Source organism: Anser brachyrhynchus (genome assembly GCF_964034855.1).
Source record: "Anser brachyrhynchus genome assembly, chromosome: 21".
Lineage (NCBI taxonomy): Eukaryota > Metazoa > Chordata > Aves > Anseriformes > Anatidae > Anser > Anser brachyrhynchus.
The window spans coordinates 8,595,223-8,623,122 of record NC_137714.1 but is presented as its reverse complement, the minus strand read 5'-3'; the positions used below and the strand labels follow the sequence as shown (position 1 = coordinate 8,623,122).

The 27,900-nt window shown below is 58.5% G+C and overlaps 1 protein-coding gene across 4 annotated transcripts in view; it reads right to left on the bottom strand.

The window, feature by feature from the left end:
- Positions 1-27,900, bottom strand: part of AJAP1 (adherens junctions associated protein 1) — a 71,606-nt gene that overhangs the window by 20,996 nt on the left and 22,710 nt on the right. For 2 of the 4 annotated variants that reach the window (XM_080564163.1, XM_080564165.1), the window contains exon 2: positions 7,264-7,862. In XM_080564163.1, coding sequence (XP_080420289.1) covers positions 7,264-7,862 — 599 coding nt within the window. Of the gene's footprint in view, positions 1-7,263; positions 7,863-13,776; positions 27,799-27,900 lie in introns of those variants that run through there. The other 2 variants (XM_080564164.1, XM_080564162.1) reach the window with 2 other exon arrangements.

The window sequence follows — 27,900 nt, the reverse complement described above, 5'->3', positions numbered from 1 at the left end:
ACACTGGTTAGGGAGACCATATTTTTCATTTTCCCAATAAAAACAGCTACGAGCCGCAGCTCTTTGAAGACCCTCATCAAGGCCTCTAAGCTGCATGAAATTAAAAAAGAGGAAACAGCTTCATTTCGTTTTGCAGAGTATAATCTTGAGTTACCGTTCGCGGTGGAAAAACAACAGCTGCTCCGACTACCTGCTACATCTCAGCCAGGAGAGCTGCAATTAAGCACCTAAGTGCCTTCCTGCACATATGCCCGATGATTGCCTCCCGGAGCTCCGCCGCTCGCTCTTTTTCCCCCACCCTAACCCTAATTACGACCCCGAGCCCACACTTTCCCCCAGCAGCTCGTGGGTGACTCCAGTCGAGATGCTGGATGGGGGCAGGATCCCTGAGGAGCCCCCAGGCTCTGCCGGCACGGGGGGAGCACGGGAGGTGCGGGGGGCACCGAGGGGCTGCCGGAGGTGCGCACAGGGCACGGCGTGAATGGCACGGGGCGAGCTGGGGAGGGAAGAGCTTGATTGCAGCCCGCAATTAGACACACGAGGTCAGGCCCTGCCGCCTCTCGCTCATCAATCAGAGCAACACCTCCGGTCAGGGAGAGACCATCAGAAACAGGCTGCCGGCAGCAAAAAAAAAAGGAACCGGCTCATGAGAGCAGCTGAAGAACTTAAAAAGAGGGAAACGATGAAAATGCAGACGGAATCGGTGCCTGTGGGAATTATTCCCCAGCCAAAATAACCTCCTAAGTCATTTCCACAGCGAGTTAACATGAAAGCATCAAAACCTGCACAGAAGCCAAAAAGCCCGTGTCGTCGCCCTGCTGCTGCTCTGCCCGCATTCAGCTCGGAGCAGAAGCACATCAGGCAGTCGGTCACGCTGCATCCTCCAGCCTGACCGGCAGCCTGGAACCCGCTACCTTAAATAACCGAGAGAGCAGAGGATTTCTCACTGTTGGCTTGGTAACTATCGATGGTGCTTGGCCTGGTTCCTCGCCTGAGTCCTAGCAGGCAGAGCCCGGCCAGAAGCCTGAGCCTGCAGCCACGCCACGGCAGAAGGGAGGCAGCAGGCATGTGGCCCCCGCTCCAGGACGGCCAAGGTTTGGGCACCAGACCCCTGGGGATAGCAGTGGACCAGGTGAGACCACCCAGCACGTGCCCAGGGACATCTCCACGCACACCCCCAGCATCCTTGCCCACTGTGGGGTCCTGCCTCCGAGTCCCCAGGGCTCCACAACAGCCCACACTAGCACCTGGTCCCTTATTCCACTTCTGAGAAAACCTTACGGCTCCGACATCCAGCCCTCGTGACCATCACGGAGAGTTTGGGGAAAACTGGCTTGGCTGAAGAGGCATTACGGCTCCCCCAGCCACCCGAAAACACACACCGCAGTGTGCCACGCGGGGATGCGCCCCCAGGTCAGCCCAGCTGAGCTGCTGCCTTTGTCCCTCTCACCTCAGCGACATAAGTGATAGGGCTACAGCATTAACGTTCTCAAGATGCATGCTGCTCCCGATCCCCAGAAGTCTCATCTAGCCTGTAAAAATGCCTTCAGATAGAAAAATTCAATGGGGAGAGTGGCGTGACCGCTCCGTAGCAATCGCAGCCACAAATAGCCTTTTCCCAGGGGGGATCAGCGTGATTTTGCCATAATTCTACCCACAGTGCTGCTTAATAGCTTTTAAGAAAAATAATCTCCAATAAACGAGAGGGCTGACCCGGTGTGCTGGGCAATGTCCTTGGCTCGGCTCCTGCTAACACCTCAGCCCCTCGCAGAGCACAGCAGAGCCTGGGCTGTCCCAGGGATGCTGCGCCCCCAGCCCTGCTGGGGAGCCCCGCGGGGCCAGGGCTGCAAAACCACCCCGATCAGCTCCGAAACCCCGCCGAGGGAGCACCAATAATCCCTGAGTTAAAATGCGGCTCCTCAGCAACAAAAAAGCTATGGTTCCTGGAAACCTCCTGGTATTTTGAGTTGGACCGTGGAAAGGAGAAGAATATCCTGCCGCTGCTTGGAAATACTCGTGCCAAGAAAGAAGATCCTAGAGGCTTACGATAAAGACACTGGGACTTATCTGCTCAGGTGTTACAGCAAATATCACCAAGCAATAAATATTTCTGAGAGCAGGAGAGGAGCATTTCTGGCTCATTTAGCCACACGTGGGTGAAGGCGCACAAGCACACACAACATCTGCTAATCCCGGGGAAAACAGCAGCCCCTTCTCCTTCGTCAGAGAAGGCTTGCAGCCACGCGAGCTTCTTCCTTCAGGTGCCATCCTCACCTCCCAGTTCCTCCACCCTTAAGGAAAACCGTGCTGTTGTGCAGCTGATGCGTGGCCTTAAGAAGCCTCCTTTGGAAACCTCCCACGACAAGCACCAGCCCTGGCTCTTGTGCCTCACCAGTGCCCCTCGGTGCGGCACCGTGGGTCCCCGGCTGTGCCAGCGAGGGGACACAGACCCCGGGCTGGTGGGGACACGGGGACCCTGCACACGCTGCTGGGTGGGACACACATTGTGCCTCTGGGGTAACAGGGGAAGAGATGGATTTTCCTGATTTTTCTCTTTCCAGGGCACTGCCCGGCCCCGCCACTGGGCACTGGCCCCGATGAGCCCTCCTGCAGGTATGGCGAACGGGCTGCCTGACAAAACATGGCCTTGTCTCCAGCTCGGCAGAAGCTATTTTAGGTTTAGAGGACAGATTTCAATTGAAAGCTTGATAGAATTGATAGAATTGCTTGATAGAATTGATAGAATTGCAGAATTGATAATTGATAATCCTGCTTGTGGCCCCAAATGCAAGGCCGGGAGAGGGGCAGGGACGCAGCCCTCCCACAGCACATCCCAGCCCTTGCTGGCTCTGCAGCTCCGTCCTGAGGCTTGTCAGCCTGTGCCTGCTCGGCTGCACCTCATTAACTGCACACAGGCAAAGAGACGGAGCTGGTGGGAGTGCCAGGCGGCAGGGGTGGGGGCTGCGGCGAGGTCCCTGCCCTGCCCGCTCTGCACAGCCCGGTTGGAGCCCCCTGCCACGGCTGTGGACAGCTTTGGGAGCAATGACTCCAAAGAGACCAAGCCCAAACTGATAAATATTCAGCCGTTCTGTGCTGCCTCGGGCTCCTCTTCTGCAGATGGTGAGATGTGGGGGTCAGACAAACAGCCCCCTCCTCGGGGAGGCACCCGGCCGCGGGCACCTCCCGCACGCAAAGCAGAGGCCCCTGCTCTGCCTCTCCGGGCAGGAGCCCAGCCACCCGGGGTGCCGGTGGCACGGCGGGGCAGGGCCAGGACCAGGGGACACTGGCACACCACCTGCGGGTGCTCGCTCAGCGAACGCCCCGTGCCACGGCCCCTCCGTCACTGCCCCTGCAGGGCCGAGCCCGCGGCGGCTCCCGACGCCTTTGCACGGCGGATCAAAGCGGCAGCTCCCTCCCAGCCGCCCAGGGTTTTCTTTTAAACGCATTTTATCTTTAATTAATTCCTTTGAAGCCTTTCGCACACGCTATCTCGTCGCATCCAGCGCCCCCTCTCCCGTACCCTCTTTTTTGAAGGCAGGGTCACCTCCCGGCGGGGAGGCGCACGTCTCCGCGCCATCATTTATCCACGCTGTGCTCCCAGCCAGTGCGCAGGGAGGGGGTGCTGGGGGCAGCCGCCAGCTCAGCACCACTGATGGTGGTCTGGATGCCCACACAGCCCCACGCCACCCCACGACCCCGGCCATGCACCAGGAGGTGCCCACTGGCACCACCACGGGCTCCGTTACGAGCACGCTGCGTGCAGAGTACGATGCCAAATTCACCGCGCACCGGCCATCAAATAACCATTAAGAGCAGCAGACGGCACATAAAGTCTTCTGCCTTATAAAGCACTTAAAGGTTTAATTAAAGACGGCTTTATTCTAATAATACTGAAAGGAAGGCCTCAGACAACTCAGCGAGTGCAATTCATGCTTAAACTTCGACAGCCCCTGATTCACGCTTTTCCTTTTCTTTTTTTGGCTGAGCCAGTCGGAAGAGCAGATCCTCGCTCCTGCGGAGGCCAGCAGCCTGCAGACAGCACCGCGCCGCCACGGCGACAAAAGCTCTGTTACAACCTTTGCCTCTCGCAGCACTATGGAATTTTAATTATTTCTCTCCTTACATGCTCCATCGTAAAATGAATATGACAGCCCCCGAAAAAGGAAGCACATTTTTGAAAACCATAAGCATAAACTACGCATGGGTGAACATATTGAGTCCCCATCTGACTGCCATCAGCACTCTTGCCAGGCGCTGAGCAGACATAGGTGGCACAGGGATAAACACACCTGATTTTCAGTTTACTTGCTACAAAAAAAAAAAAAATCTTGCACGATAACACCCACCACAAACAGAGCTGCACGCACTATCTCCCTTTTTTCTTTTTTGGACACCAGAAGCAATCACTTGTCTATCTTTTCTCCTCCTAAGCAGGATTTTTGCTATTCCACTGAAATTTTTAGGCTTGTTTTTCTGCTGGTGAGTCACATAAAGATTGTTTCTTATTATTTTTTCTCTCTTCTTAACCAAGAAGGAGTGGGGCGAGAGGAAAACCTGAGCAAGATTGCTGTAATTGCTTGCCTAACCGAATGCCACCACGTCTGCCAGTGTGGGAAGCGGTGCCGTGCCGGGAGCCGAGTGTGCAGGCCCCCACCAGGCCCCCACCAGGCCCCCACCAGGTCCCCACCAGGCCCCCACCAGGCCCCCACCAGGTCCCCACCAGGCCCCCACCAGGCCCCCACCAGGCCCCCACCAGGTCCCCACCAGGCCCCCACCAGGCCCCCACCAGGTCCCCACCAGGCCCCCACCAGGCCCCCCGTCCTCGCTGCCCCTGTCACCAGGCCACAGGCCCTCCTGGCCATGCACACGGTGGATGGAAGGCACAGCGATGGCACCTCCCAGCTTCTAAAAGCATTTCAGGAGAGAATTAACGTTCTCCTCCCAGTCACTTTGTTGACTTTGTTGACCATCCTCAGCCGCCATCCCACACCAAGGGAAGGCGACAGCTTTTGTCCCCCAGACCGCGGCAGCTCCCTGCAGGTGCGCGCAGGGAGGGCAGCGGGGGGGGAAGCAGTGCTTCCACCAGCACCACAGCCGCTGATCCGCTCCGAGTGCATGCGAGACCACACGGGACAGCAGCGAGGGTGCCGCTGGTGGGCTGGGAGCTCGTGGGAGCCCCTGTGAAGGCCCTGGCCCGGGGACGCTGCAGGCCCGCAGCGTCCGAGCGCGACGCCTCCGCACCTCGCCCTCCCGTACCGCCGGCGGCGCCGCCGCGCAGGGCTGCAGGACAGCGATTTGTGATGTTCACTGAGGCACATCAAGAGTACAAACAAGTTACCTAATCCTAATTTGTAGCCATATGTTTTTCCAGGCAGAGAACAAACACTTCCAGCCGCTAGAGCTTATGTAACGGAGAGGAGCAGGGCTCGCACGACGCATGGGCTTCCACGTGCGCACCGTGGCCAGCGCTTTGGGGTGCTGCTGGCCACTTCCTTGCCACGGCGAAGGGCTGAGGGGGACCCCAGTTCTACCGACACGCTGCTCCCAACCTCCTGCAGCTCCCTCCTGCCATTTTGTGCCTGAAGGGAACCATGGAGCAGCGGGATCCTGGACAGAGCCGTCACCCCGCGGTCAGGCTGGCCATGGGGCGTTAGCTGGCAGCAATACAGACTGTAAGTAAGAGGTTAGACGCCTTTTTCCTTGGTGTCCTGCCTGCCCCAGCAGCAGTCCTGGTGGAGCTTTTGGTCGTCCTCTCTCAGGCAGCCGCAGCACAGGAGTTTCCTCCCCATCCTGAGCCTTCGTGCCTCGTGACGGAGCCTTCCCCCCGAGGAGCTCACCGGGGCTGCTCGCTCTGACGAAGCAGCTTCCTCGCTGGGATTTGATGTAGAGCAAGAAAGGGCTCTGTGCTCGCCTCCAAGACCTCGCTGGAGGTTTCCTGGGTGCTTAGCACGGATAACGGCAACAAAAGCAAATTTGGAGCTCAGGCACTTTTCAATTTAGGGCGGATAGACTGAGATAAGAAGGTCCCTTAGCCCAGGAAAGGAGTTTATTGTATCCACCATTCAGTGGAAAGAAGATCACTAACAAAAGCTCTGATCCTGGAAAAGCCCCTAATGGGAGCTCAGAGCGGCAGTGGGAGCCCCCAGGGAGCTCCAGCTCCACAGCACTGGGGCCGTGCTGGAGGCTGGGATCCGGGCCGGGCGATGCCGCAGCGCGGGGCCGTGAGGCTCAGCACCTCGCCAGGGACGTCAGGCTGCCGGCGGTTTGTGCTGGGAATTATCAATGCTCCATGGCTAATTCATCCAGCTGATTCTACTTATTTATTTATTTATTAGCAAAAAGATGTGTGGGTTGGGCGATTTTTCGCTGCCACAGATAACTTCAAGTTAGGAACAACATCATGGTTGGTTTTTCCCCTTTCTCCCAAGCAGGGCGTGCTAGATAAATTCATCAGGATTAAGATCAGATCATAAAATTCCTTTTCGTTTTGACTAGAAAATCACTGTGGGCTAAAAGCAGTCAATGCACAGTGAATATATTCTGTAAACTGTATAACAGTATCCCACAGTTTAATACTGGTAATAACAAATATAATTTGAAATAAATGGGAACCTGCTTTCTCATCCATGTCCATGCAGCAAATAGTGCTGGTGGAACGTATTACAGTAACTGAGTGCTGCACTAAATTTGATTACGGAAGATGGTTTGTGGATGTGTACTGATAATAGGAAGAATACAGCAAGCTGCTAGAAAATGTCTCAGATAAAAGTGATGAATCAGAGCTTCCATTTGTTTCCCAAGTGCTCATTTGAAATCGCTCATCTCGGAGTCGGGCGGCGCTTCCGCAATGGCAGCCCGTGCCACGACACCCCCGTGCCAGGATCCCCTGGCTACGGATCTGCCATCCCCAGCGAGCCTCCACCGCGCACCGAGGCTCGGTTGTGCCGCTCAGCACCGCACCCAGACCCCGGCACTGCCTCCGCTACCCAGGGCTGTTTCAGGATGGATCCAGAGCAGAGCGCAGCACCCAAGCCGTGATGCACCCCGAGCCTCTGGCACACGCAGAAGAGCCGAGACAGATGGACAAACTACCCCAACTGGCCATACAAACCACCCCAAACGGCCGGACAAACCATCCCAATCAGCCAGACAAGCACTGCTGATCCCGCTCCAGGGTCGGGCATCCCCCAGCACCGCGGTACAGGATAGCACACCCCACCCCATGGGAACGTCAGGCGCTGTGCTCGGTGCCCGGGACGGTACCTGAGGTGTCTCCCAGGCCGCGGGGCGGGCGGGCGTCCTTGCCACCGCTGCTGTGGCCGGCGGCCGGCTCGGCGGTGCTGGGGCGGCTGGGGCTGCCGCGGGGCGCCTCGCCGCCGGGCGTGGGAGCCGGGCTGCTGGGGGGCGGCGCGGCGGCGGCGGTGGTGGCGGCGGCGGTGGTGGCAGCGGTGGTGGTGGTGGTGGCGGCGGTGGTGGTGGCGGCGGTAGTGGTGAAGGCGCCGGGCAGCGTGCTGCTCTCCAGGGAGTCCTCCTCGCCCGTGGGGCCCCAGACGATGACCTCGGGCAGCGCCGTGGGCCGCCCGTCCCGGGGGGCGAAGCCGCGGCCCCGCAGCTGCCTCCTGGCGCGGGGAAGGGGGACAGGGGGCGGCCGGCGGGAGCGGGGGGTGCAGGGCCAGGGGGGGACGGGGCGCCGCGGCTCCTCGCCCCCGCCCATGCCCCAGAGTGCGCCGTGGGGCAGTCTGTGCCGGTGCGCCGGCCGCGGCGAGAGCCGGACCCCGACGGGCTCACAGCTGGCGAGGTCCATGGCGAGGTGGAACATGGCTATCAACATCCAAGCATGGCTTCCTAGCGGGCAACCTGACCTGCGGACAGACAGTGGAGCGTGTTAGAGAGAGGCAGAGCACGGCTGGCACAACAGACAGCTTTCTGCGACCCCATTCCCAAGGTGGGGAGTGAAACGCTGCAGCCTGGCCATGTCCAACCCGGTGACACCCCCCAGCCCCATCAGTGCTGCGAGGGGACGCTGCCACCCCCTCGTGCTCCAGGCAGCACTCCCCCAACAACAATGCAGGATGCCCTGGCCACCCACTCCCCTTCCAGCTGCCAAAGCGGAACGGCACAGATCCCAAGAGCTGCGTGAAAGCCACGGCTGCAGCAGGGAGAGCAGCCGTGGATGGACGTCCTCCCATCTCCAACGCTGGGAGCAGCCATCGAGCTGGCCCAGGGGACGTTTCCGTCCCTCATTTCAGGGGTTTGAGGTGCGAGAGGGGCACAAGCGAGGCGGGAGGAGGTGGAGGACATGTGTGTGCACCGCAGCCTGCATTTGATTGCACAAAGCCCAGGAAGCCACCGGCACGAGCGGCAGCCACGCCGCGCCAGCACCGAGCGCTGGATGCGATCTCGCCTCATGCGAGCCCACGGCAGGCGGCGGCGGCGCTAACCAGTCAATGAGTTAGTGCGGGAGAGCGCACGAACGCTCGCTTCTGCGTGTGTAACCCACTTCTTATTAATCAGGTCGCTGTGACTCAAAAGGAGCAGCTATTCCCCGGGCGCGCCTGCAATCCCAGCTCCGTGCCCGGCCGCGCGCCTGCCTCGCGGGATGCGCCCGCGCTGCTCCTTCCCCCAGCGAAGCCCCCAGCGTGGCAGGGAATGACGAGCAGCCCGCTCAGCTGCGCTCTTTGTGGATAAATGGAGTCGCTGGAAATCGCATTGAACTGTCAGCAGGTTAATTATTTTAAATTTTGCTTTGATGTGAAGTGCCACCATTATTTCATGTCAAATCCCTCTTTCTTTCTCAGTTATGTCGTACCTTGAGAAGTTCTGCTCTAACTCGTATCTTCCCCTACGATGTTATTTCACGTGAAGCGCAGTGCTTCACGGAAGGAAAATGCCTGAGATATGCAGGGCTTTTCGCTTTTTCAGAAAAAAAAATTAATAGGCCAAAGCCCAAAAATCTTTACTCCGTTTTATTCGGCTTTTACACAAGAAAGACTTTTGTCGAACTCAGCAGGAGTTAATGAGAGCTTTATATGGCTAAATAGATAATCCTCCACAGCACTGTACCCCGTAAAGTCATTGGTAGCACTACAAAATGTGCATCTAGTTGACAGAAGAATTGTATACTCCCTCCGTGCGTGAGCAAATGAAGCCAATGGAGATGACCTGGATACTCTGAGGCGCAGTCTTTTTCTGCTCAAAGCATTTTTCTTTTTTCTTCCTAATTGGCTATTTTTTCAAAGCATAACAGCATTTATTTCGGGGAGGAAAAAGGCGATGCACGGAAAGAGCGCAGAAGGAGAAGGGGAAGAGCCAGCAACAAACAACATAAACCAAAATAGTTCAGGCTGGGGGAGGAAAAATTTCAAGATGTTAAAAAAAAAAGCACACAAAATACATTGTTGGTGCATTTTTTCAGAGGCCAGCTGGGCCGGGTGCAGCGCCCCACCCAGGCAGCACCATCCCCCCAGGCACGGCTGCGCTGGGGGCACCGAGCTATCTTTGCTCCTGCTGAAACTGCCTCTGCCACGGGTTTCTAAGGGAGGGCACGTGCGGGTTCACACTCGTGAGCTAGCATCGTGGGTCTGTTCCCTGTGAGATTTTGGGAGCCGAGCCACACGCTAACCCACGGGGCAGAAGTAATCGGATTTGGGCACAAAGAACGTCCCCACGTGCTGTGCGCCCCCAGCTCGGCGGGCAAAGCCGGTGAGCAGCCGGGAGGTCGGGCTTCCAGCGAGAGCATCACACGTGGGATCACCTCAGCAATATTCACAGCCCCGCTGTCACCCCAGCGGCACGCCAGGCTCAATTTCAGCCTCCGCTTAACTCAACTCCTGACGCGATTTGAAATTTCCCCTTGCGAGGAAGGAGGGGTGCCAGGCACCTCCCCAGCACTACACGCACCCCGAGCAGCGCGCCCACAGCACCCATGCGCGCACATGCGCACACCAAAACCTCTCCGCTGCCGGTCTGGCCCTCCAGGAGAAAGCAGTGCACATGATGCACTTTTATTAATAGCCGCTGAATGGGGAGAAGGAAAATGAAACCAGCCCAAACTTGGTTGTCGCTGAATCCCAGCTGTTGTCTTTTAGCTCCTCAAAGACAAAATACCGGTCCTCAGTACTTGGGATTGGCAGCTCCCAGAGGAAAGCAGATTTTTCCCCTCGTCCTATTTCCTCCTGCTTGCTCATGACATTCTCGAGTCGCAGCAGCGGTGGCAGAGCCCCAGCACTCTGCAGCACCACGGCTGGCTCTGGCTAGCCCTCAGCTCGTGGGGCTTGGCTCCAGCGCAGGCCATGCCCGAGCACCCCGGGGCTGCTCCCTGCAGCGCGGGGAGGACGCGGGGAAGACGCAGCGCACAGAACACGGCCCCTGCCTCCGTGCGGGTCATGCAGAAACCCTGCGCCCAAGCACGGTGCCACCGGGTGATGCCCAAAGGCGGGGGCGTCCCTCGCTCCTGGCATCGCTCCCCAGGCTCGGTCTGGCCCCCGAGCCTCTGGTGATGGGCAGGGACATCCAGGGCTCCTCTGGGGCAGCGCAAGGCTGTCCCCGACAGCACCCCAAGGGTGGGGGGGTCACCTGCCTGCCGCAGCCCTTGGGGCGATGCCAGCCACGGCCCCGGCTGCCCGCCGGCTGGCACAGCCCCAGGCACGGCTCCTGGGGGGGGCAGGGGGGGGCTGCCAGGCCGGTCAGCTCGCAGGAATTGCGTGTGGCACGCGATCTTCTGAGGCTTTTGCAACGACGGAGAAGAGAGAGTGTCCTTCAGCACAAATAGCAGCGTGTGGGAGTCGGCGTCGTCCAGGCAACGCAGCGCGGTGCGCGCAGAGCGGCGCTGGGGATGCGGCAGCGCAGCGGGGCCGCCGGCGAGCGGTGCCGGGGCTCTGGTGGGAGCAGCCCCCATCCCCCACCCCCGACCAGGCCGGGGGCTGCAGCTCGCTCCCCCCATGTCCCCCGGCCCCAACCCAGCCTCCTGCCAGCGCTGAGGGTGACAGAAGTGTCCCGCGGGGCAGCTGGGGATGCATCCACCCCGGAGGTCCTGCCTCGCCCCGGTAACGGGCCTGTCCAAAGCCGGGGCTATCCCTCAGGAGCCCGATGCTCCCGGCATGCTGCCCCCAGGGACCCCCCCGTGCCCACCCGCCCCAAGCCGGGTGTAAGCCCCTGCTCGGCTCTCAGGGGGCGCGAGTAGAAAGTCACTGCTGGTCGCAGGCGGCCGTGAGCAACTCGCTGCTGGCGCAGCTATTCTGAGGCACGGCTCTCGGAGGACTTACGATCTTTGCTGATGCGTCAAATGGCACAAATCCTCCTCCGGCTGCACGCACCGCATCTCGCCAGGCGGGAAGCAGAGGGCAGAGGAACAATAACTGCTCGCAGCACCCGCAGGAACTTACTGCTAAGGGTGCTGACGGCTGCGGCACCACGACCTGCACAGGGACCCGCAGGGTCCTCTACACCGCTCACCGCACCCTCGAGAGACCAGGGCTTTGACTATCCACAACCCCCTCCCTCACCCTCTACTATTTTCCTCATTGCAAAGAACGCAGGGAGAAGCGTGGGCAATTATTTCTTTTCCCTTCTTGGAGGTGAATGAGAGCGTTATCCTGAAATGTCCTTCAAACTCGAGGGAAAGTTCAACAAAACTTGGCAAGGCAGTTAAGCAAAGAAAAGAGCAGCAGAGAGATCTGAAACCACCGGAATCCCTTCTTTGCCTCCTCGCCCAGGAGCCTTTGTTCCCGTGCACCACAAATCCGCTCCCGTGGCTTAATGGACGGTGAGCAGGCCGTATTTTCACGCAGTAAGAGAAACTCCTACAAATATTTACACGTGCTTAACGGCGAGTACAAGAGCAGTTGACTGAATTCAATGAAACCGCTCCGATAATTACAGTGATTGCACGCAGGGCCTGCGGGGACCATTGACCACCATGGCAGCGCCCAGCCGAGCTCTGCGCCGAAGCAGCCCCCACAGAGCCCTGCTGGAGCCCCACGGCTTCAGGAGGAGAACGGGAGAAGGAGGCGCGCGTTCCTGTGCCTCATAATTAGTTGTGAAATTACTGGTGTCGGTACGTCGGAGGCAAAACTTGGGTTAAACACTTGAATAATTACATGCCTGTTATGCGGATTTTAATTAGGTTTCCTTGCAGCTCGGCAGCGCAGGAGGCGCAGTGGGGGGGCTGGGGGAGGTGGGCTCCATGGGCACGCGGGGAGGTGCAGGGGGCTTTCCAACCCCTCGTCCCCAGGGCGTTGATGGTGTGGGGATGAGCAGAAGGAGGCGAGCTGCTGGTTTCTCCTGAGCATCGCGCCCAGCAGACGACCACCCACGAGGACCTGCAGCCGGGTGCTCCCAGAGCCATGGCAGGGCAGGACCCTGGCTTGGAGGGGCACAGGGGTGTGAACCCCTCCGGGACACGCAGCATTTCAGCCTGGCACGCTCCTCTCCATGCAGCACCTCCGTTTCCAGGAGGGCGATTCTCCCCCCACAGCCCCCCGAATCAGCCCCCGCGCTGCCCCAGCAGCCCAGAGGACAGGTTCTCCAGAGCAAGTTAAATGGGACTATTAGCCAGTTTAATTTCCTGGCAGAAATAAAAACACACAAATATTTAGTCATTTGTTTTCCCTCCCTTTTCCCCTGCTCTTTTAGAAAGGGACAACTCAGACACCAACAACAAACACCCGCTAGCGAGATTAAATCCCTTAGCTGGAGGCACAGCAGGGAGGGGGAGAAACCAGCAGGCTTTGCACTTTGCGCTGAGCTCAGGACAGCCCGCACTAACTCCCACATTGCAGACCCCCAGCCCCAAGCACTGCAGCCCAGGCATCACCCAGAGCATCCAGACGAGCCTCGCTGCTCTGCTTTTGGACCCGGCGCTGGTGCCAGGTTTGGGGCCGTTTTGGGGCACCTGGGCTCCTGCTGCCCCGCTCACAGCGAGCGCCTTGCTCGCGGCCTCCAGCCCCTGCCGGGGAAGTTTGTTCCTTCCCGGCTGGCTGTCTCCCTGCCCAGCCTGGCAGAAAAGCCTAAATCCCCTGCTTGCGGGGATTTTCTGTCTTTCAACTCCAATGACTTTGCTGAGCACCTTGAGAACAGAAATTGTCTCTGTGTTCAAGGTGATGGCGCTACCAACGTGGAAGGTGCTGAGAGCATTCCTTACAGCCCCGCTGCCTGCCTTGCATGATACTTTCTCCCCAGTACGAAAATCCCTTTGTAAATCCTCTCAGATGCAGCCATTTGCTTTGAAGGGCAGGGAAGCTGGCACTTCAGAAGCAGATTAATTCGAGGGGGCACAGGGGTCTGATCTCGCTGCGCTCTCGTGCTGGGAACGTTGTGCCGGAGATGCTGTCGTGCCCAGGGCTCCTCCTGGGGCTCTTCCCATCAGCTCCTGCCCGCAGGACACACCAAGGCCATACCCAGACCCTTCTGAAGCTTCATTTACAGCCAGAAGCTGCCGAGCATTTTGTGAATCAAGCACACGCAAGAGAAATGCTTTGCTCATTCGTATTCCCAGATTGTGGACGAACCTCAAATCTCAGGATCCTCTCTGTTCTGCCGTTACCACCTCTGTTCCTGGGCCTCCCTCACAAACACATGCAATAGGGGGCTGGCAGACCCGGTCCCAAATACCCTTTGAGCACTTTCCCAGCTGTAAAAGCCGAACCGCCGCCGCTCAGAGACCCGCAGGGACGCCTCTCCCCAGGGACTGCCGGCGTGCAGAGGCCGAGGCTCTTGGAACACCTTTGCAGCTCTGAGGCACGTGCCCAGTCCATACGGGCGCAGAAAATTAATTACGTTATGTTTCCAAACCAGTACAGAGCAGGGAGGGGTTGGGTGCTGCTTTCAAACGACGAAGCTGTATGCAGCGGCATAGCAGTCTCCAACTGCATCATGGAGTTTGGACAGAAATGTGTATGAAAAACAAAGCACATGAAGGAAGATGAGAGCAGGCAGGATAATCAGAATAACCCCCCCCGCCTTCTGTGCCCTCCGTGCACGTTATTTTGCATTTCCATCTGCAGAGACAGCCTGGCACGAGCGCCCCAAGGGCAGAGATGGCTGCAGCAGCACGAGGTCCAGCGATGTGATGGGGCGCGCTGCCTTGAGCCCAAGTGTGCCTGGGGCTGGTGGCATCCCAGTGCCGTGTCTCCGGGGACGGGGTGCCCGGGCCCCCATGTGGCTCGCTGCCACCTCGACCTCGCCATTTCTCATGCCTGCTGGGTGTGGGGTGTCAGCACTGCCCCTGGTGAGAGCCGGGTCTTTCCCAAGAAGCTGCCATTGGAGCCCAGGGCGGGGGCTGTAGTTGTGCTGTCCCAAAGCCCCTGAAGCCCAGCGCTGCGGGGGTGCTGCTTCAGGAATCAGCCGCTGCCAGCTCCTGGTGCCGATCCCTGCGTGCGGGAGGGGAAGGCAGGGAGATCCAGCGCGGCTGGTGAACAGGAGGAGGAACATGATGGGAAGGGAAAACATCTCGTACTGCTCCAAGGCAAAATGTTTTTAGGCTGCATACGCTCCCCTGCCCTTTCTCTTCAGGTGCCACCTGACGTGCAGGAAGGGCGCAGCCACACGGGAACAAAACCCCTCTGCAGCTCCCTGGCGTGCTGGGGACGTCCCCGTCCCACTGACCCTCCGGGGACACGGGCCCCTGCACCGCTGGCCCCGCGGGTGGGAGGTGGGTTAATCCAGCAGCTGCAAAACCAGGCTACGTGCTGCACGCCTGGAAATCCCTGAATTTGGTCATCTGTCAAAGCAATTAACTAGGATCAGGGCCACAGAGTGGCTTTGACAAACTGCAAAATACAAATTGTCAGCAGCTTGCAAGCCATTTGCAAATAACCCATTTCAGTGAAGCCTCAAAAGACTCACTCGAGTGTGAATCTATAGGGCAGCAAGGCAGAGGTGCTGATTTGCATCCCTTTCATAAGGTACTTGTTTTCTCTCCAAAAACGGCCCCTTTCTCCCATGACTGTGGAGACACTTCACAGGCAGCCGTAAATGCAGAATAGGCTGATTTTTAATGCAGAATTATACAAATGGAACCATTCTTCCATTTCATGCCTCATGTTAGGTAATGTATTGGTGTTGCACAGGGAATCAAGGTTATGTCCTTGTTTTGATGATTTACGAACTGAGCATTTTACATCTCCAAACAGCAAGCAATACAGAGACAAAAATATTCCCACGACCGCCAGGAGGACAAGCAGATGTGACAGGGCGATGCTGGCTCGTCCCAGGCAAGGTGCAGCATCCTTGTGGCACGGACCTGGGTGCCTGGCTCAGGAAGAGTCTTTGCCAGTGCAGCTCTGCGTCCTACACGGGCGTTCAGGTCACCACACATCACAAGATTATGTAGAAGAACTCCCCGGTTTCACAAGGAAAAAATGCTGCTTTATCTCAGAGGGTGACTTCCACGCTGGAGCAACGGGACGAGAGGGGAAAGCTCCCAGGGCAGCAGGTAACCCGCCTGCAGCCGCGTGCCCTCTCCCAGGTGGGGACTGCAGCCACTGGTGCGTGCCGCAGCCCTTCCCCTCCCCAGCCCCGGTTCTGTGCGCGGTGCTCCCCGCGGCGCTGCGACTGTCCTTTGTCGTGAGCTACAGCTACAAGCCATTGCCATGGAAATAGAGGAGCGCCATTGCACTCCGGGGCTGAACGGGCCCCTCGGATGGGCTGGGGGGGAGGAAAGCAGCAAATTCCCATGCACGGGCAGATGACGAGACACGTGTGGGCTCAGCACCATCAGGGCTCCACGGAGCACCCGTGCCCAGCACCGCTGCCTGGACGTCGCTGTGAACCCAGCCCTGCCCGGCCTGGCCGAGCTGGGAACGCGTTGTCTGGAGCCCCAAATCCCTCCAAGTTAATTACAAATTTAGGAAAACATGGCTGCCGAGGTCTTTAAAGCTGGGCCTGGGAATTAAGGCATGGACGCTGACGTACAGTAGCACCTAGGTAAATTAAACGTGCCACATCGCTACCTATTCATATTACAGAACTGAGCTTCAGGATTACATACTAATAAAAGTGGTATTTAAAACAATTCCTAAGTTCCTTCCCTCTCCCCTCTCCCCACAAGTAATTAAACTGACAACACTTCGTGCGGTGGAAGAGAGGGGATTTATTACAGACGAAAATTAGCAGGGGGTGAAGCACACCGAATTCCCACTGCCAGGCTCTCGCAGCCAGGCAGACAGAGCGCGTTCCTGCTGGAAACGGGGCAGGACTGGGGAAGGAGCAGCCCCGGTGCCGGGGTGTGCATGCCCCCCAGGAGCAACGTGCGTGCAGGGCAAAGGCTGCACACCCCCAGCGCTGCCAGGACACCCAGCGGAGCCCCAGTCACCCGACCGAGCAGGGGAACAGCAGCATGCCCCAAACCCAGGCTCTCACAGCATTGAAGTGGCACGGTTTCACAGCTACCACACGCGATTCCATCTCCAGCAGGAGGCCGGACAGCGGCAGCGGGGCCGCTCGCATCCACAGCCCTCCCGCAACTGCCTTCAGCTCACCCAGCTGCAAAAAAGTAATTTTAACATCTGAATAGCAGCGAGCGGGGAAGGCGTAATTAATACCCAGCGGTATCTCCAACATGCTGATACGGTAGGCGCAGACCCTGCCAAGGCTGTCAGGGAGCGGAGCTGGCTCGGCGGTGCCGCGGCCCCGTCTGTTCGCACGGCTGGGCCCCGGCCTCCCAGCGCCCGGGGAAGGTCGAGCCCAAGGCCACGGCACTGCCCCTGCTGGGGTCTGTGCCACCTAAACCCAAGCTTGTGCCAGAGGGCTCCTGGTGCTCCTCCCTTCCACCCTGCGTGGGTTTCGGCCCCCCGTTTTCAGACATTTCGATGCATGCCGACAGGATGCAGGGTGCCCTGTGGGGCAGGAGCGCAGCCGGCACGGGGAGCCCCCAGCACGGCTGGCACGGGGGTAGCAAACACCACCAAAGATCTCCGGCATAGCCTGACTGGCTCTGACAAGGACACAGCAGCTGTTACAGGCTGTTTTACCTGGTCGTGTGGGATTATTTCAGATAGGATTTGAAAAGCACTGGGGGCGGGCGGGGGAGAAGCCCGGGAAGCCAGCATGTGCCTTCAGGCAGAGAAACGTCTTCAGCAAGTTTCTGTGTAAAACCTGAGCTCGGGTATTCACCTGCTGCTGCTCTGACAAGCATCCAGCCAGCCGGCAGAAAACAACCGACAGGCAGCTGCCTGCCCTGAGAGTCAGAGGCCACAGCTTCAGCTGACGAACGCCGCGAGGCCGGGAGAGGGGCTCCCACGGAGCCCCCCGGGGAGCTGCTCCGCTCCGAGCAGCTCGGCTCATTGCTGCCGAGGTCACGGGCACCGAGAGCTGCCCCCGGCAGGACCCGGCCCTGCCCCGGGTGTGCTGCTACGGCAGCGAGGAGCAGGCTTGCGTGAAGCCAGGAGAAGCAGAGCCTGGAGGCGAGCTGCGCACGACCTCGCCTGCTTCAGCCTCCCTTGGTGCCCGCTCCTCAGGTGTCGATGCGGCAGCAGCTCAGGTGCCGGGGAGCGTCCAGCCCAGCAGATAAAGCACGGAGAAAGGTCTCTGGCTGCTGCCGACCCGCAGAAGGTGCACGTACAGCAACGAGGGAACAAACTGGCACAGGCAGCGCCCAGGATCTGCAACCCGCAAACTCTGCCAGCGCCTCTGCCAACGCGGCCTCAAACACTGCGCGTATTTAGCGCGGCGGGGCTGGACAGTAGGGCATTTCATCAAACTGTCTGCACTAACACTCGCCGTCTGTCCCGCTTGGACAAAGGGGTGCTGTGAGAGCTGGCTTTCAAGCTAAAACCTGCACCTGTCTCCCATTTATTTCACTCTCCCCCCCAGAATTTTGCACCAGGGCTGGCTATCAGGCAGAAGCAAGAGCTCCGGCTCAGATACAACCTGCTGGAAAGTTTCTCCCAATGCCATCTCCAAATCCACCAAAAATCCTTTGGAAGAGTCACAGGCTCAAGCCCCATTCTTCAGGAAAAATAAAAATCCATAAAACTAAGGAAATTAGCTCTTTGTTATTTTGCCTTTCCACCTAACACTGCTTGTACTCCTGTGTCCAGATCTAGCCTTGGGTAACCCAAGGGCAGGACCTCTCACCTGAGCCCCCGGCTTGCAGCTGGGGCTGGGATGCCCAGCACTGGGCTGGCACACGCGTGGCCCCGCGTCACCGCTCCTCATTTACAAAACGGTGCTGCCGACAGGAAGGGATGGCGACACGCGTACGAGAGCAGTAAACCCGGCAGCTTAGAGATTATCCCTAATGCTGTGAAGAATAAATAAGGACAGCGGAGTTCAGCTGCGGGCCCGGTCCCACCGGACCAGACCCCGGCATGGGGAGGAGGACGGGAGCCCAGAGCCCCCCGTGACCCCCCCCACGCCCCGGTGCTGCGCTCCTCCAGCCCCCGGAGCTGCCAGGATGGGTCCATTGGCTTCCAGATGTGGGCTCACATGGGAACGTGCATTTCCCCCACAGCCATAAACGAAGAACGAGGTCATTTCCCTGCTTCGCTCACAAGTTTTCTTCCTTTTCCACGTGTTTATCCCCTGTGGAATCGATCCACGAACAAAGCAGTTTATCCGGGGAACGATCAGGCCTTTTAGTCCGACAAAATAAAGGCATCGACGTGTAAAATCCGGACGTAAACCCAGAGCCCTGCAGGGGAGGCAGGAGCCGGGGTTTCCCCGGTGGCAGGAGGCTGCTGAGTTGACCAGACAAATTTGGGGACTCCAGCAATCCCCAATCCTCGGGGCTGGGGCAGGTGTGCTGGAAGGATTCCCCCTCCTCCAGCCCACTCCCACAGAGGTGCAGGGATTTCAGGAGACGGCGATGACTGCAACCTACCCCATCTCTGAAAGGCCCTCCACGAACCCAGGTCATGGTGTGAACTACTGATTATGGCACTTTTTAATGCCAAAGTGCTTTCTGCCCCACCAACAGCCGCAGCCCCCAGTCCTGATATGCTCTGCCCTGCCCCGCAGCTCGGGACGCCTCCGTGCAGCCCCCGGGGCAGCGAGCGGCTGCTTTCGGGGCCGGGCAACGGCCAGGACGAGGCTGCAGGGAACCACGGCTTCCCTGCTAAATAACCGAGCCCTTATCTTGTTTTCTAAATTAATGTGCTCAGGCGTGTCATTACAGCGTACACAGGAAACACTTTGATCTAAAAAAAATAAGATAAGTTAGCTCAGTATGCATTAAGTAGCAGCTTAACGAGTTTTAAAACAAAATAATTAAAATGGGTTCATTATACTGTTGTAACACAATACGACTTCACAGGAACAGGCGCATCGGAGTTCACAGCTCTGCCCGCCGAGATATCCCAAATAAAGGAAAACATTATCACTGTGAGAAATACCCAAGGAAAGAATATCTGCCAGCGTGATTTGTCAGGAAGATCTCCCCAGGCGTCCCGCTTCCCCTGGGAAGCCCAACCAAACTGGGCTGCAGGGCCAGCACGGTGCGCTGTTTAATGGGGTTGCTCTCGATTTACACCGCTGTAATCAAGATCCAACCCTGGCTTTCTTCATGGGAACTCCCAGGTGGCCCCGCGAGCCCACGGATGCTCAGTCTATCATGAAACCCCAGCAGTTGTACGAGGAAACGAACAAAGGGAAAGTGTAAAGAATTTCAAAAGATGCAATAACCGCTACAGAAATGGAGAAGATGAGAGAAATCAAACCACTAAAAGCAGACAGACAGATAGCTTTTATGGAGCAAGAAATACAATAAAAAATAGAAGAAGCAAAGCACGCTTTGAAAGTATCAGAAGTCAATACACAAGCTGGGAGAAAGCACGAGCAGGATCCCGGTGCCAGGCAGGGAGCACATCCCCGCCGGGGCTGCCCCGCTCTGGGCACGGGGGCCGGCGCTGCGGGAGCAGGCTCGTGGCTGGACCTGCTTAGTGGAAAAAAGAGAATGGGCTGAAAAGACGGAGAAAAAGCAAAACCAAAATAGAAAGCAAGGAAATAGAAATAGAAAGCGGGAATGAAATCCAGGGCAAAGACTCTTGATCCTTTCATACAGAGGTTTAAATCCCCTTTTAGCACCAAACAATTGCTTTTTCCACGGAGGAGAGCAGTGCTCCCTGCCACGGCCACCTCGGCGCGCGCACAGCAGCGGCTCACAGCCGCACCTCGAAGAGCAGCAGGAGCAGGAGCAGCAGCAGGAGCAGGAGCAGCAGCGCGATCCTGCAGGATAAAGGTGAACATGAGTCACCAGCGGCCCTTCTCCAGCGAGCACCGAGAAAACACTGTGCTGTTTGTGGGCACACACCCTCCGGAGGCTAATTGCCAGTGAGTCAGATAGCACTGTGCTTTGCATCTCATTAAAAAAAAAATCCCTTTCGCAAGAGAGATTAAACTTTTAAGATGTTGAGATGTTAACATCTTAAGATGTTGAGCTTAGTGATACGGTTTAGTGGAGGACTTGTTAGCGTTAGGTCAGAGGTTGGACTGGGTGATCTTGGAGGTCTCTTCCAACCTAGACGATTCTGTGACTCTGTGATTTTCAAAGCATTATCTCCAGAGCAGACGAAGGTCCCAGCCAGGCAGATCGGCAATGACAAGGAGACTTTTCTCACCCCTTGCTGCTTTCTGTAACCCTCTGCGATGCACTCCATCTCCTGCGTTATCTCGGCTTTCTGCAAAAGAGCAGAAAGGTGGCCCCTGCCCGTGCCCACCCCACGTCACCCAGAAACCCCCCGTTTGCTGCATACGGCGCTGCTGATGTCCTCGTGGGAGCAGCACAGAAACTCCTGCAAAAACACTTCTCTTCATTTAAAAAAAAAAAAAAGACGAAACTCATCCCTCAGCATCAACACTCATAAGAGCAACCTCGGCCAAAAGTTATTCACACCTGAAGACAGAGAGGATTAATTAGCAGCATGCAGCGACAGCCTGAGCTGATGCCAGCACACGTCCGTGTGCCAGCAGCCCCGTGCGCACAGGGCTTGGACCACCAAGGGACCACGTCCCCTCCTGGGGGGCTGCAGGGTCCCATCCTGCGCAGGGTGTCCTGTGCACAGCACCCGCAAGGAATCGCCCGTAATAAGCAGCTCCATCCTCTTCCATCAAAATGAGCAGCACTTCCTTTGCCAGCGAACATGTCACTTTGACACAGTGAGTTCTGCATATTTCGCTTGAGAGGATGCGAAAGGAGTAGAGAGCCTCTTACAAAACCAGGAAACAAGGCGATGAATAACGTCCCCGCTCTTCCCAGAGAAAACTTAATAAGAAAGCGTACGAAAGGCAACTACTTGTAGGAAACAAGTTTATTCTTCTTGGAAGCTCTTTTGAAAATGATGCACGCCAACATCTGGGGTTGTAATGCTCTCTTTGTTTAATGCAAAGCCACTCCAGGCTCGGCTGGAGCTCGAGACGCGCGGAGCTGCTCCTCCGAGGCCCCTCTGCAGGGGAAGGAGCAGAGCCCGGCGAGGGTCGAGGCACAAGTGGGGAACGCGGCCACGTGCTGCTGGTCCCCGGCATCAATCACCGACGTTTCATTGGGTACTTAAGTGGATGTCCTAATCCATGGCAATTAACTAACGCTTCATTACTGCGGACGGAGGCAAAGAGATGCTACCGCAGCCCCGGGAGCATGGATGGGGTCACGCACGGGACCACGGCAATTAGAGAAACGCGCCCCGGGGGGACACAACGCCTCGGCCGCGGGATAGCTCCGGGGCCAGCCCAGCCTCGGGGGACGCCGCGCTGCCCCCCCAGCCTGGCCGCTTCCTCGATCCAAGCGAAACGTGCTCCAACGCCAACATAAATCTGCACTGCTTGCTCTCGAGAGCCCTGAGTGTCGTCTTGTGAGCGACGATCCATCAGCTCTCCCACACCGACCAACAATAGCTTTATGTACAGCTCGGAAGCCACCATTATGCTATTCACATTCCCTATTTATAGAGCTGTAAACCACTGCCGGAGCGTTTATCATGGAGATCTCCGCCCGAACATCCTGGGGTGCTGCAGAAAGGGACGTACAGCCAGCCTGATTGCTGAAAGACCGTACCCAAACTCTGCAAACCCACGCTCCTGCCTACACCGAGTGCAGGCACCCGCAGGTGTTCTGCTGCTCTGGGCCACGTCCTGAGGCAGCCTCTCACCTCCACCTCCCCGGGGCCCCGCGCCGGCAGGCTCTTTTCCCGTGTCCTCCCACGCCAGGGCACACGCGCTCTGACGGCTCTGGTTGTTCCCTCTCAAAGGTCCACGCCTGCGTTTCTCTCGCAGGTCACGTTCCCTTTGCAAGAACCATGTTACCACTCCCTGACTGCATGTTGTTCTTGAAGCAGCTTTTACTCAGCCTTTATTTTGAGCGATAAACTCGGAGCTCCGTGGGATTCGCAACGCTCCCGCCCCCGGACAGCAGAAGGAAGGCTTCCCGCGCCTGCTGTGCTGCCACCCGCGGCAGCGACGCCTTGTCCCCGGCCACCCCGGCCTGGGGCTGACGGCAGGTCCACGGCAGAGGCTCTGCTCTCTTCGCCGCCAGCCATTTGCTTCGTTAGGAAAGGGCAAATTGTTCTCATTACCCGCTCCAGCGAGGGTCCCCCTGAGACAGCGCCAAGGGACGGCCCCGGCTCCCCACGGCTCCACAGAGGGCTGGGCACTGCTGGAGCCACTGCGCGGGCCCACGCTGGCAGCGCCGCTTGTTTGGATGCCCCAGCAGCTGCGGCAGCACAAATACAGCTCTGGGGCTGTGACACCTCCTGTGGGAAACCAGAGACGGGAGCAAGACCTTCGGAGGGAACTCAAGCACGAGGCGTTGCATGCTGTACCTCCCCCCAAACGTTATTCCCCAGTCATCCCGAGACATTTCCCACATCAGAGTTGGAAACGACGACTCCTGTGAGCGACGAGCTTTATTCCATGTTTCCTCGCCACAGTCCATGTACCTTCTCCCCCGCAGCTAGCGAAGGTGGAGGGCGCGGGGCCGTGCTCCTTGGGGCCAGGTGGTGCCTGGAGGGTGCTTATTTCCATGCAACTGCGCATCCATCCCCAGCCAAGCCGGATTTCTTTCCCTTTTATTGCTGTTGCTTGGTACCAGAAAGGCTGAATCACTCAGCAGCGCTGAGGAAGCGCCGGAGAAGTGCCGCATCCTCCTGCGCTCGGGGTTAGCGCTGGAGGCCTCCACCTCCCCCTGCGCTCCGACGGCCGCTCCAAGCAGCCCCGTCCGTGGGATGAAACCCCAAAAGCGAAGACTTGCAGGGGGGCTGAGGGGCTCTGGCAGCGTTGGCTGGTGGGGAGTCGCTGGCAGAACATGGCCACGGGGCTGGGACACACGGGCAGGAGGCGGTGACGGTCGCTGCCCCAGCACCGGAGCAGGGTGCCTGTGGCATCGCCTGGCGCAGGAAGCCCCGCTGCGGGTGTCGGGGGGCAGCTCGCCAGCAGCCTCCCCGGGGGGTTCCTGTGCCCCCACTGCGGCCCCAGTGTTCGCCTCCCCCCGTCAGACTCCATGCAGCGATGTCCCAGCTCCACTCTGAGAGGAGGCTTCGGTGCGGCCTCCATGGGAGGCTGAGGCCGGAGAAGGAACTTGGTAAAGCAGCAGCAGTTCAGTGCCAGGCAAAACCTCATTTCACGAGGAATCCTCACAAAACCAAATTAACGCTGAGGGATAAAGGTAGGTAAACCTCCCGCAGTTAAGTTCAGGCCACAGCGGCTCAGTTTAAATCTCCCAGCAGTTCTGATTTAATCAATGCATTTCAAAGTGAAATTAGATGAAGTACGTCTCCATCACAGGAAATTAGGTGAGCTATCAAAGTCTGGAGGCGCAGGTCCTGGTAAGAAGAGCCACAGGAAATGTTCCCATCCACCCTAATTCCGCTGTGCGAGAGGCAGTTCGGGTCTGGAGCTGCGTGGTATTCCAGGGAAGGATTCACCCCCATGGGGAGCACGCACTGGGCTGGGGGCCGAGCGGCAGCACCCAGAGGAGACCGCTGGGTGGGTGCCGAGCCACGAAGCCCCCTCCCAGCACCACCGCCCAGCTTGGGGAAGAAGGGACAAACCTCGGCGTTAGCTGGGGATGTGAAAGCACCGAGGAGACCGGGGTCTGCCCCCAGTCACACCCCATCCTCCCCTGATGCTGCCCAATGCACTTGGCAGCCTGGAGCTCCCCCGACAAAAGCTTCTGGTCCCAAACTCGAACGACGTCGGGCCTGAGTCTCCCCGGCCCGCTCCCCCACCGCAGAGCAACAGACGGCAATGCGGCACAGCTCCAGCACCGGAGCCACGGCTCCCGCACCCCCAGCTCAGCGTATCGATGCCTTCCTCTGTCCTCCCAGTGCTGCCCCTATTAGCTCTATTTAGAGGATTAAGCATGCATACATTTTCATAATGCATCACAGACCTGTCTAAGGTCATATAGATTATTCACACCCTACAGAGCTGCGGCCGTTGCTTGCTGCCGCCCTGCACACCGGTATAAATACAAATAAACGGTGCTGGGAGACCTCTCGGATCAGTGTGAGGTGAGGCAAGGTAAGCACAAGGTTATCGGGCCACCTGGCGAGCCGGTCTGCACCTCGGTCTGCTTTCTGTTTACACGCGACGCCTTGAAGAAAACTCAGCCGCTCCTCGCTTCCAGCAGGTGACTGTTACATAAAGCAAGCCCGAGCCGCAGCGCTCAGGCGCCGCGAGCAGATGGGCAGCCCGTTCACACATCCCATGGACCCGTATGACGAACGAAGGCATGATCGGCGGTGACGCGGGCGCTGCCTCCCGGGAGGCTGCCGGGGACCGGGGGCAGCCGCGATGCCACCGCCACCCCCCGGGGCCGTCACCGTGCCCTCGGAGGGCGGCAGCAGCTCGGCCGCCGCGCCGTGCCCCCGCCACCGGCACTGCCGCAACACCTGCTCGTGCGCCGGGGCTGAGGCTGCGCGGCGTCGGCACAGCTCCTTTTGCTCGTCGGTGAAATTGCTGCCGGCTCGGAGGTACAAACCGCTGCATAAAAGCGCAGTTTATTCGAGCGTTATTGTGGCTGTTAAGTGTCATAGCCGGTGACACTAGATGAATTCCTGTGGCAATCAATTCGCCCGGGAACAGCCAGCTCAGCCCCTGCGTGGATGCGGGATGAGTAAGGGCTCCTCAGCGGAGGCCATTAACTCCCACTGCTTACTGCTCTCATTACTTCCCAGACTGCAAGCCTTGCATCTTTGACGAGCGGCTGAATCTACATTTGACAGCGTGAACTTGATGAGTGAAATTCATGGGAAATATTTGCCTTGGCAGGAACTATAGGGCCCATAAAGTTTCCGCGGCGCGCACATACAGGAACGTATGCTTTTAATGAGTTGCTTTATACAATCAAACAAACTGCAAACAGTATTCTTACTCTCACTGCAAATCGCTGCGGAGCTAAATGCCGTAAGAATCGCGGCAATATTGTTTAAAATAAGATATTGGTGGCTACGGGAGGGAAGTCACCGGGCAGAGCCAGCAGACAGCACAACACAGAGAGCTGTCACTCCCTCACACGCACAGACGTACGCGCTGACACAGGCACACGCACGCACACGTCCGCCGGTGCACGCTCGGTGCCGGCGGCCCCAGAGGCAGCCCCGGCCCCGCAGCACCCCCGCGGCTGCGGCCCCTGCTCGGGCAGAGCGGGCCCGGAGCACCGCCGGGAGCTCGCAGCGGCTTCGAGAGGCAGCGCTGCAAAACCACCCGGCTCCTTGCTGCTCTCCCACCCAGCCGGGGGAGCTGAAAGTTCCCATTTACACAAGCAAGGCAAGAATAATTTTTAGCAATACAGGTTTGTAGGTGCTACTTTCCTCAGCTTAGGATAGCACAGCTCATCTGTAAGGTCATGAAACCGCCGCTGCCCTGGGGCAAAAGGAACCAGGCTTGGAAGGAGCACTGGGACAGGAGGCACCACCTCCCCGCGCATCCAGCAACCGGAGGCAAAGACCGCACGGGGTGAAACGGGCACCGGAAAGGTCTGCTGCTTCTCTCGGAGCTATTTTTCTGGTAGTCTTCAAGAAAATGAGGGGAAATGACATGGGAAATGTCAGAAATAAAGCCAGAAGCAATTAGAGTTAGAGAGAAGCGAGAGCAGCAGGCAAGGTTAGCAGGAAAGTTATCTCTTATTAAAAATAAAACGCAGAGGGACTGCAAGCTGATGAGGTGGTGCAGAGGACAGGCTGGCAGTGAGGATCCAGGGTACACAGCGAAGAAATTCGTGAGGCAATTCGAGGAGAGAAGCGACCGGAAGGCTCCCATTTTCCTTGCTAAACTCCTCACAAAATAAAAAAGCAGAGGGCGTCCTCTGTTTCTAAGATTACAGTCTTCTGCTGGCTCCAGCCTCGGGAAGCAGCCCTCCAGCTCCAGCGGTCTTTTCATCTTCCACCAAATAAATCCAAACTGGGAGGCACCCTGAAAAATGTTTCAGGTGCTTCGCCCAGGAGTAATTCTTAAGGTCACGGCACCACTGCAGGCTCCGCGGAGGCTCCGTCCTTCCCCCAGCACGGCGCAGCCTTGCCAGGCGGACGTCTCCAGCGGCGGCGCCGAGCTGCTGGCTCGCCTGGGCCATCAGAGCACGGCCGGAGGGACGAGGCCAGGGCCACGGGTGGCTCGCTGGGCTTGCAGTGCCCACCTGGAACGTGCCGCACGGCTGTCGGTCCCCGGGACACGGCTGCGTGCAACCGCCCTGACACATCAGAGACAAACCCGAACGCCACCGAAGACAAAACCCAAGGGCCTCCCCCAGTTCTCCAGCACGGAAGAAAATCTCAGCTCAAGTTTCACCTTCCAGGACTTAATCCGAAGCTCGAGCCAAGCGACAAAGCCTCCAGCGACTCCGGCAGGCCGCGGAGAAGCGCCCTTCGCATCGTCCGTGTCCCGACGGCTGCTCCGCAGCGCCCGGGGCACCCTGCCCTGCCGGGAGCAGGACTCGTGCCAGCGTCTGCCGCGAGCACCTCGGAGCGGGGAGCAGAGCAGCGAGAGGCGGAGAGGGCTGATGGGCTCCCCTAGTTGCTGCTCGGGGTAGGGCTGCCGCCGGTGCTCGCATCCATCCGTCCGCTCACCCCGCAGCCGTGCAGACCTCCGAGTCCCACTCCCCGGGGAGCGGCCGTGCGGCCCGATTTTCCTTTTCCTTGGGGTGGGACCGCTCGCCCCGGGACCCCGCTCTGCAGCACGACCCTCTGCACGCCCAGAAAGCACAACGCGGCGCGTGAACCGCTCTCACGCGCCACAGACGCAGGAGAGGGTCGAGGCAGACGGCGCTGTCTGACCCATGCCCACATCAAGCACCTAATTGTTCAGAATAGGACTTTAAAAATACAGAATTGGGTTGGGGAGAGAGGAAGGTAGTGCACATCGCACGGCAGCATAGTTTTCCGTATCATCTTACTCGTTTGGCACACCACCGCCTTAAACATATCCTACTGAAACCCGGGCAAAATAAACAAAAATAGGCATTCCTGCGGCTTTAAGGGCAGGCACGCAGAGAGCGGGCAGGGGCTGGGTAACTAGTGTTCTCCAAACACAATACCACGAAAATAACAAGATTTCAGCTCAGATGACTTCGCAGCGGTAATGAAAATGTGTTACATAACACTTTGCCTCCGTCTCCTCCGCTTTGCAATTCTCGATTAATCTACAAAACACATCCAGCCGTCTGTCTGCGTGCGCGCTCCACATGCCCGGGGCGCCCTGCCCGCCCCTCCCGGCCCCTTCCCCCCAAAACGCACCTGCCCGGCCGGGGGGGGGGGTGCCCGGCCCGGGAGCTGCCTTTCCCCGGGAGCTGCCTTTCCCCGGGAGCGTGCAGCCAACAACAGGCAAAGAAAACCCGATCGCGCATCCCCGCCGCCGGGGCGGCCGCGCGGGGCTCGGGGCGGCGGCGGGCGCCGCTCCCCCTCGGCCGGGATGGAGGCGCTCGGCTCGCGGCGCTCCCGGCCGCGGGTCGCCGGGCTGCACCGCCCCGCGCCCGCT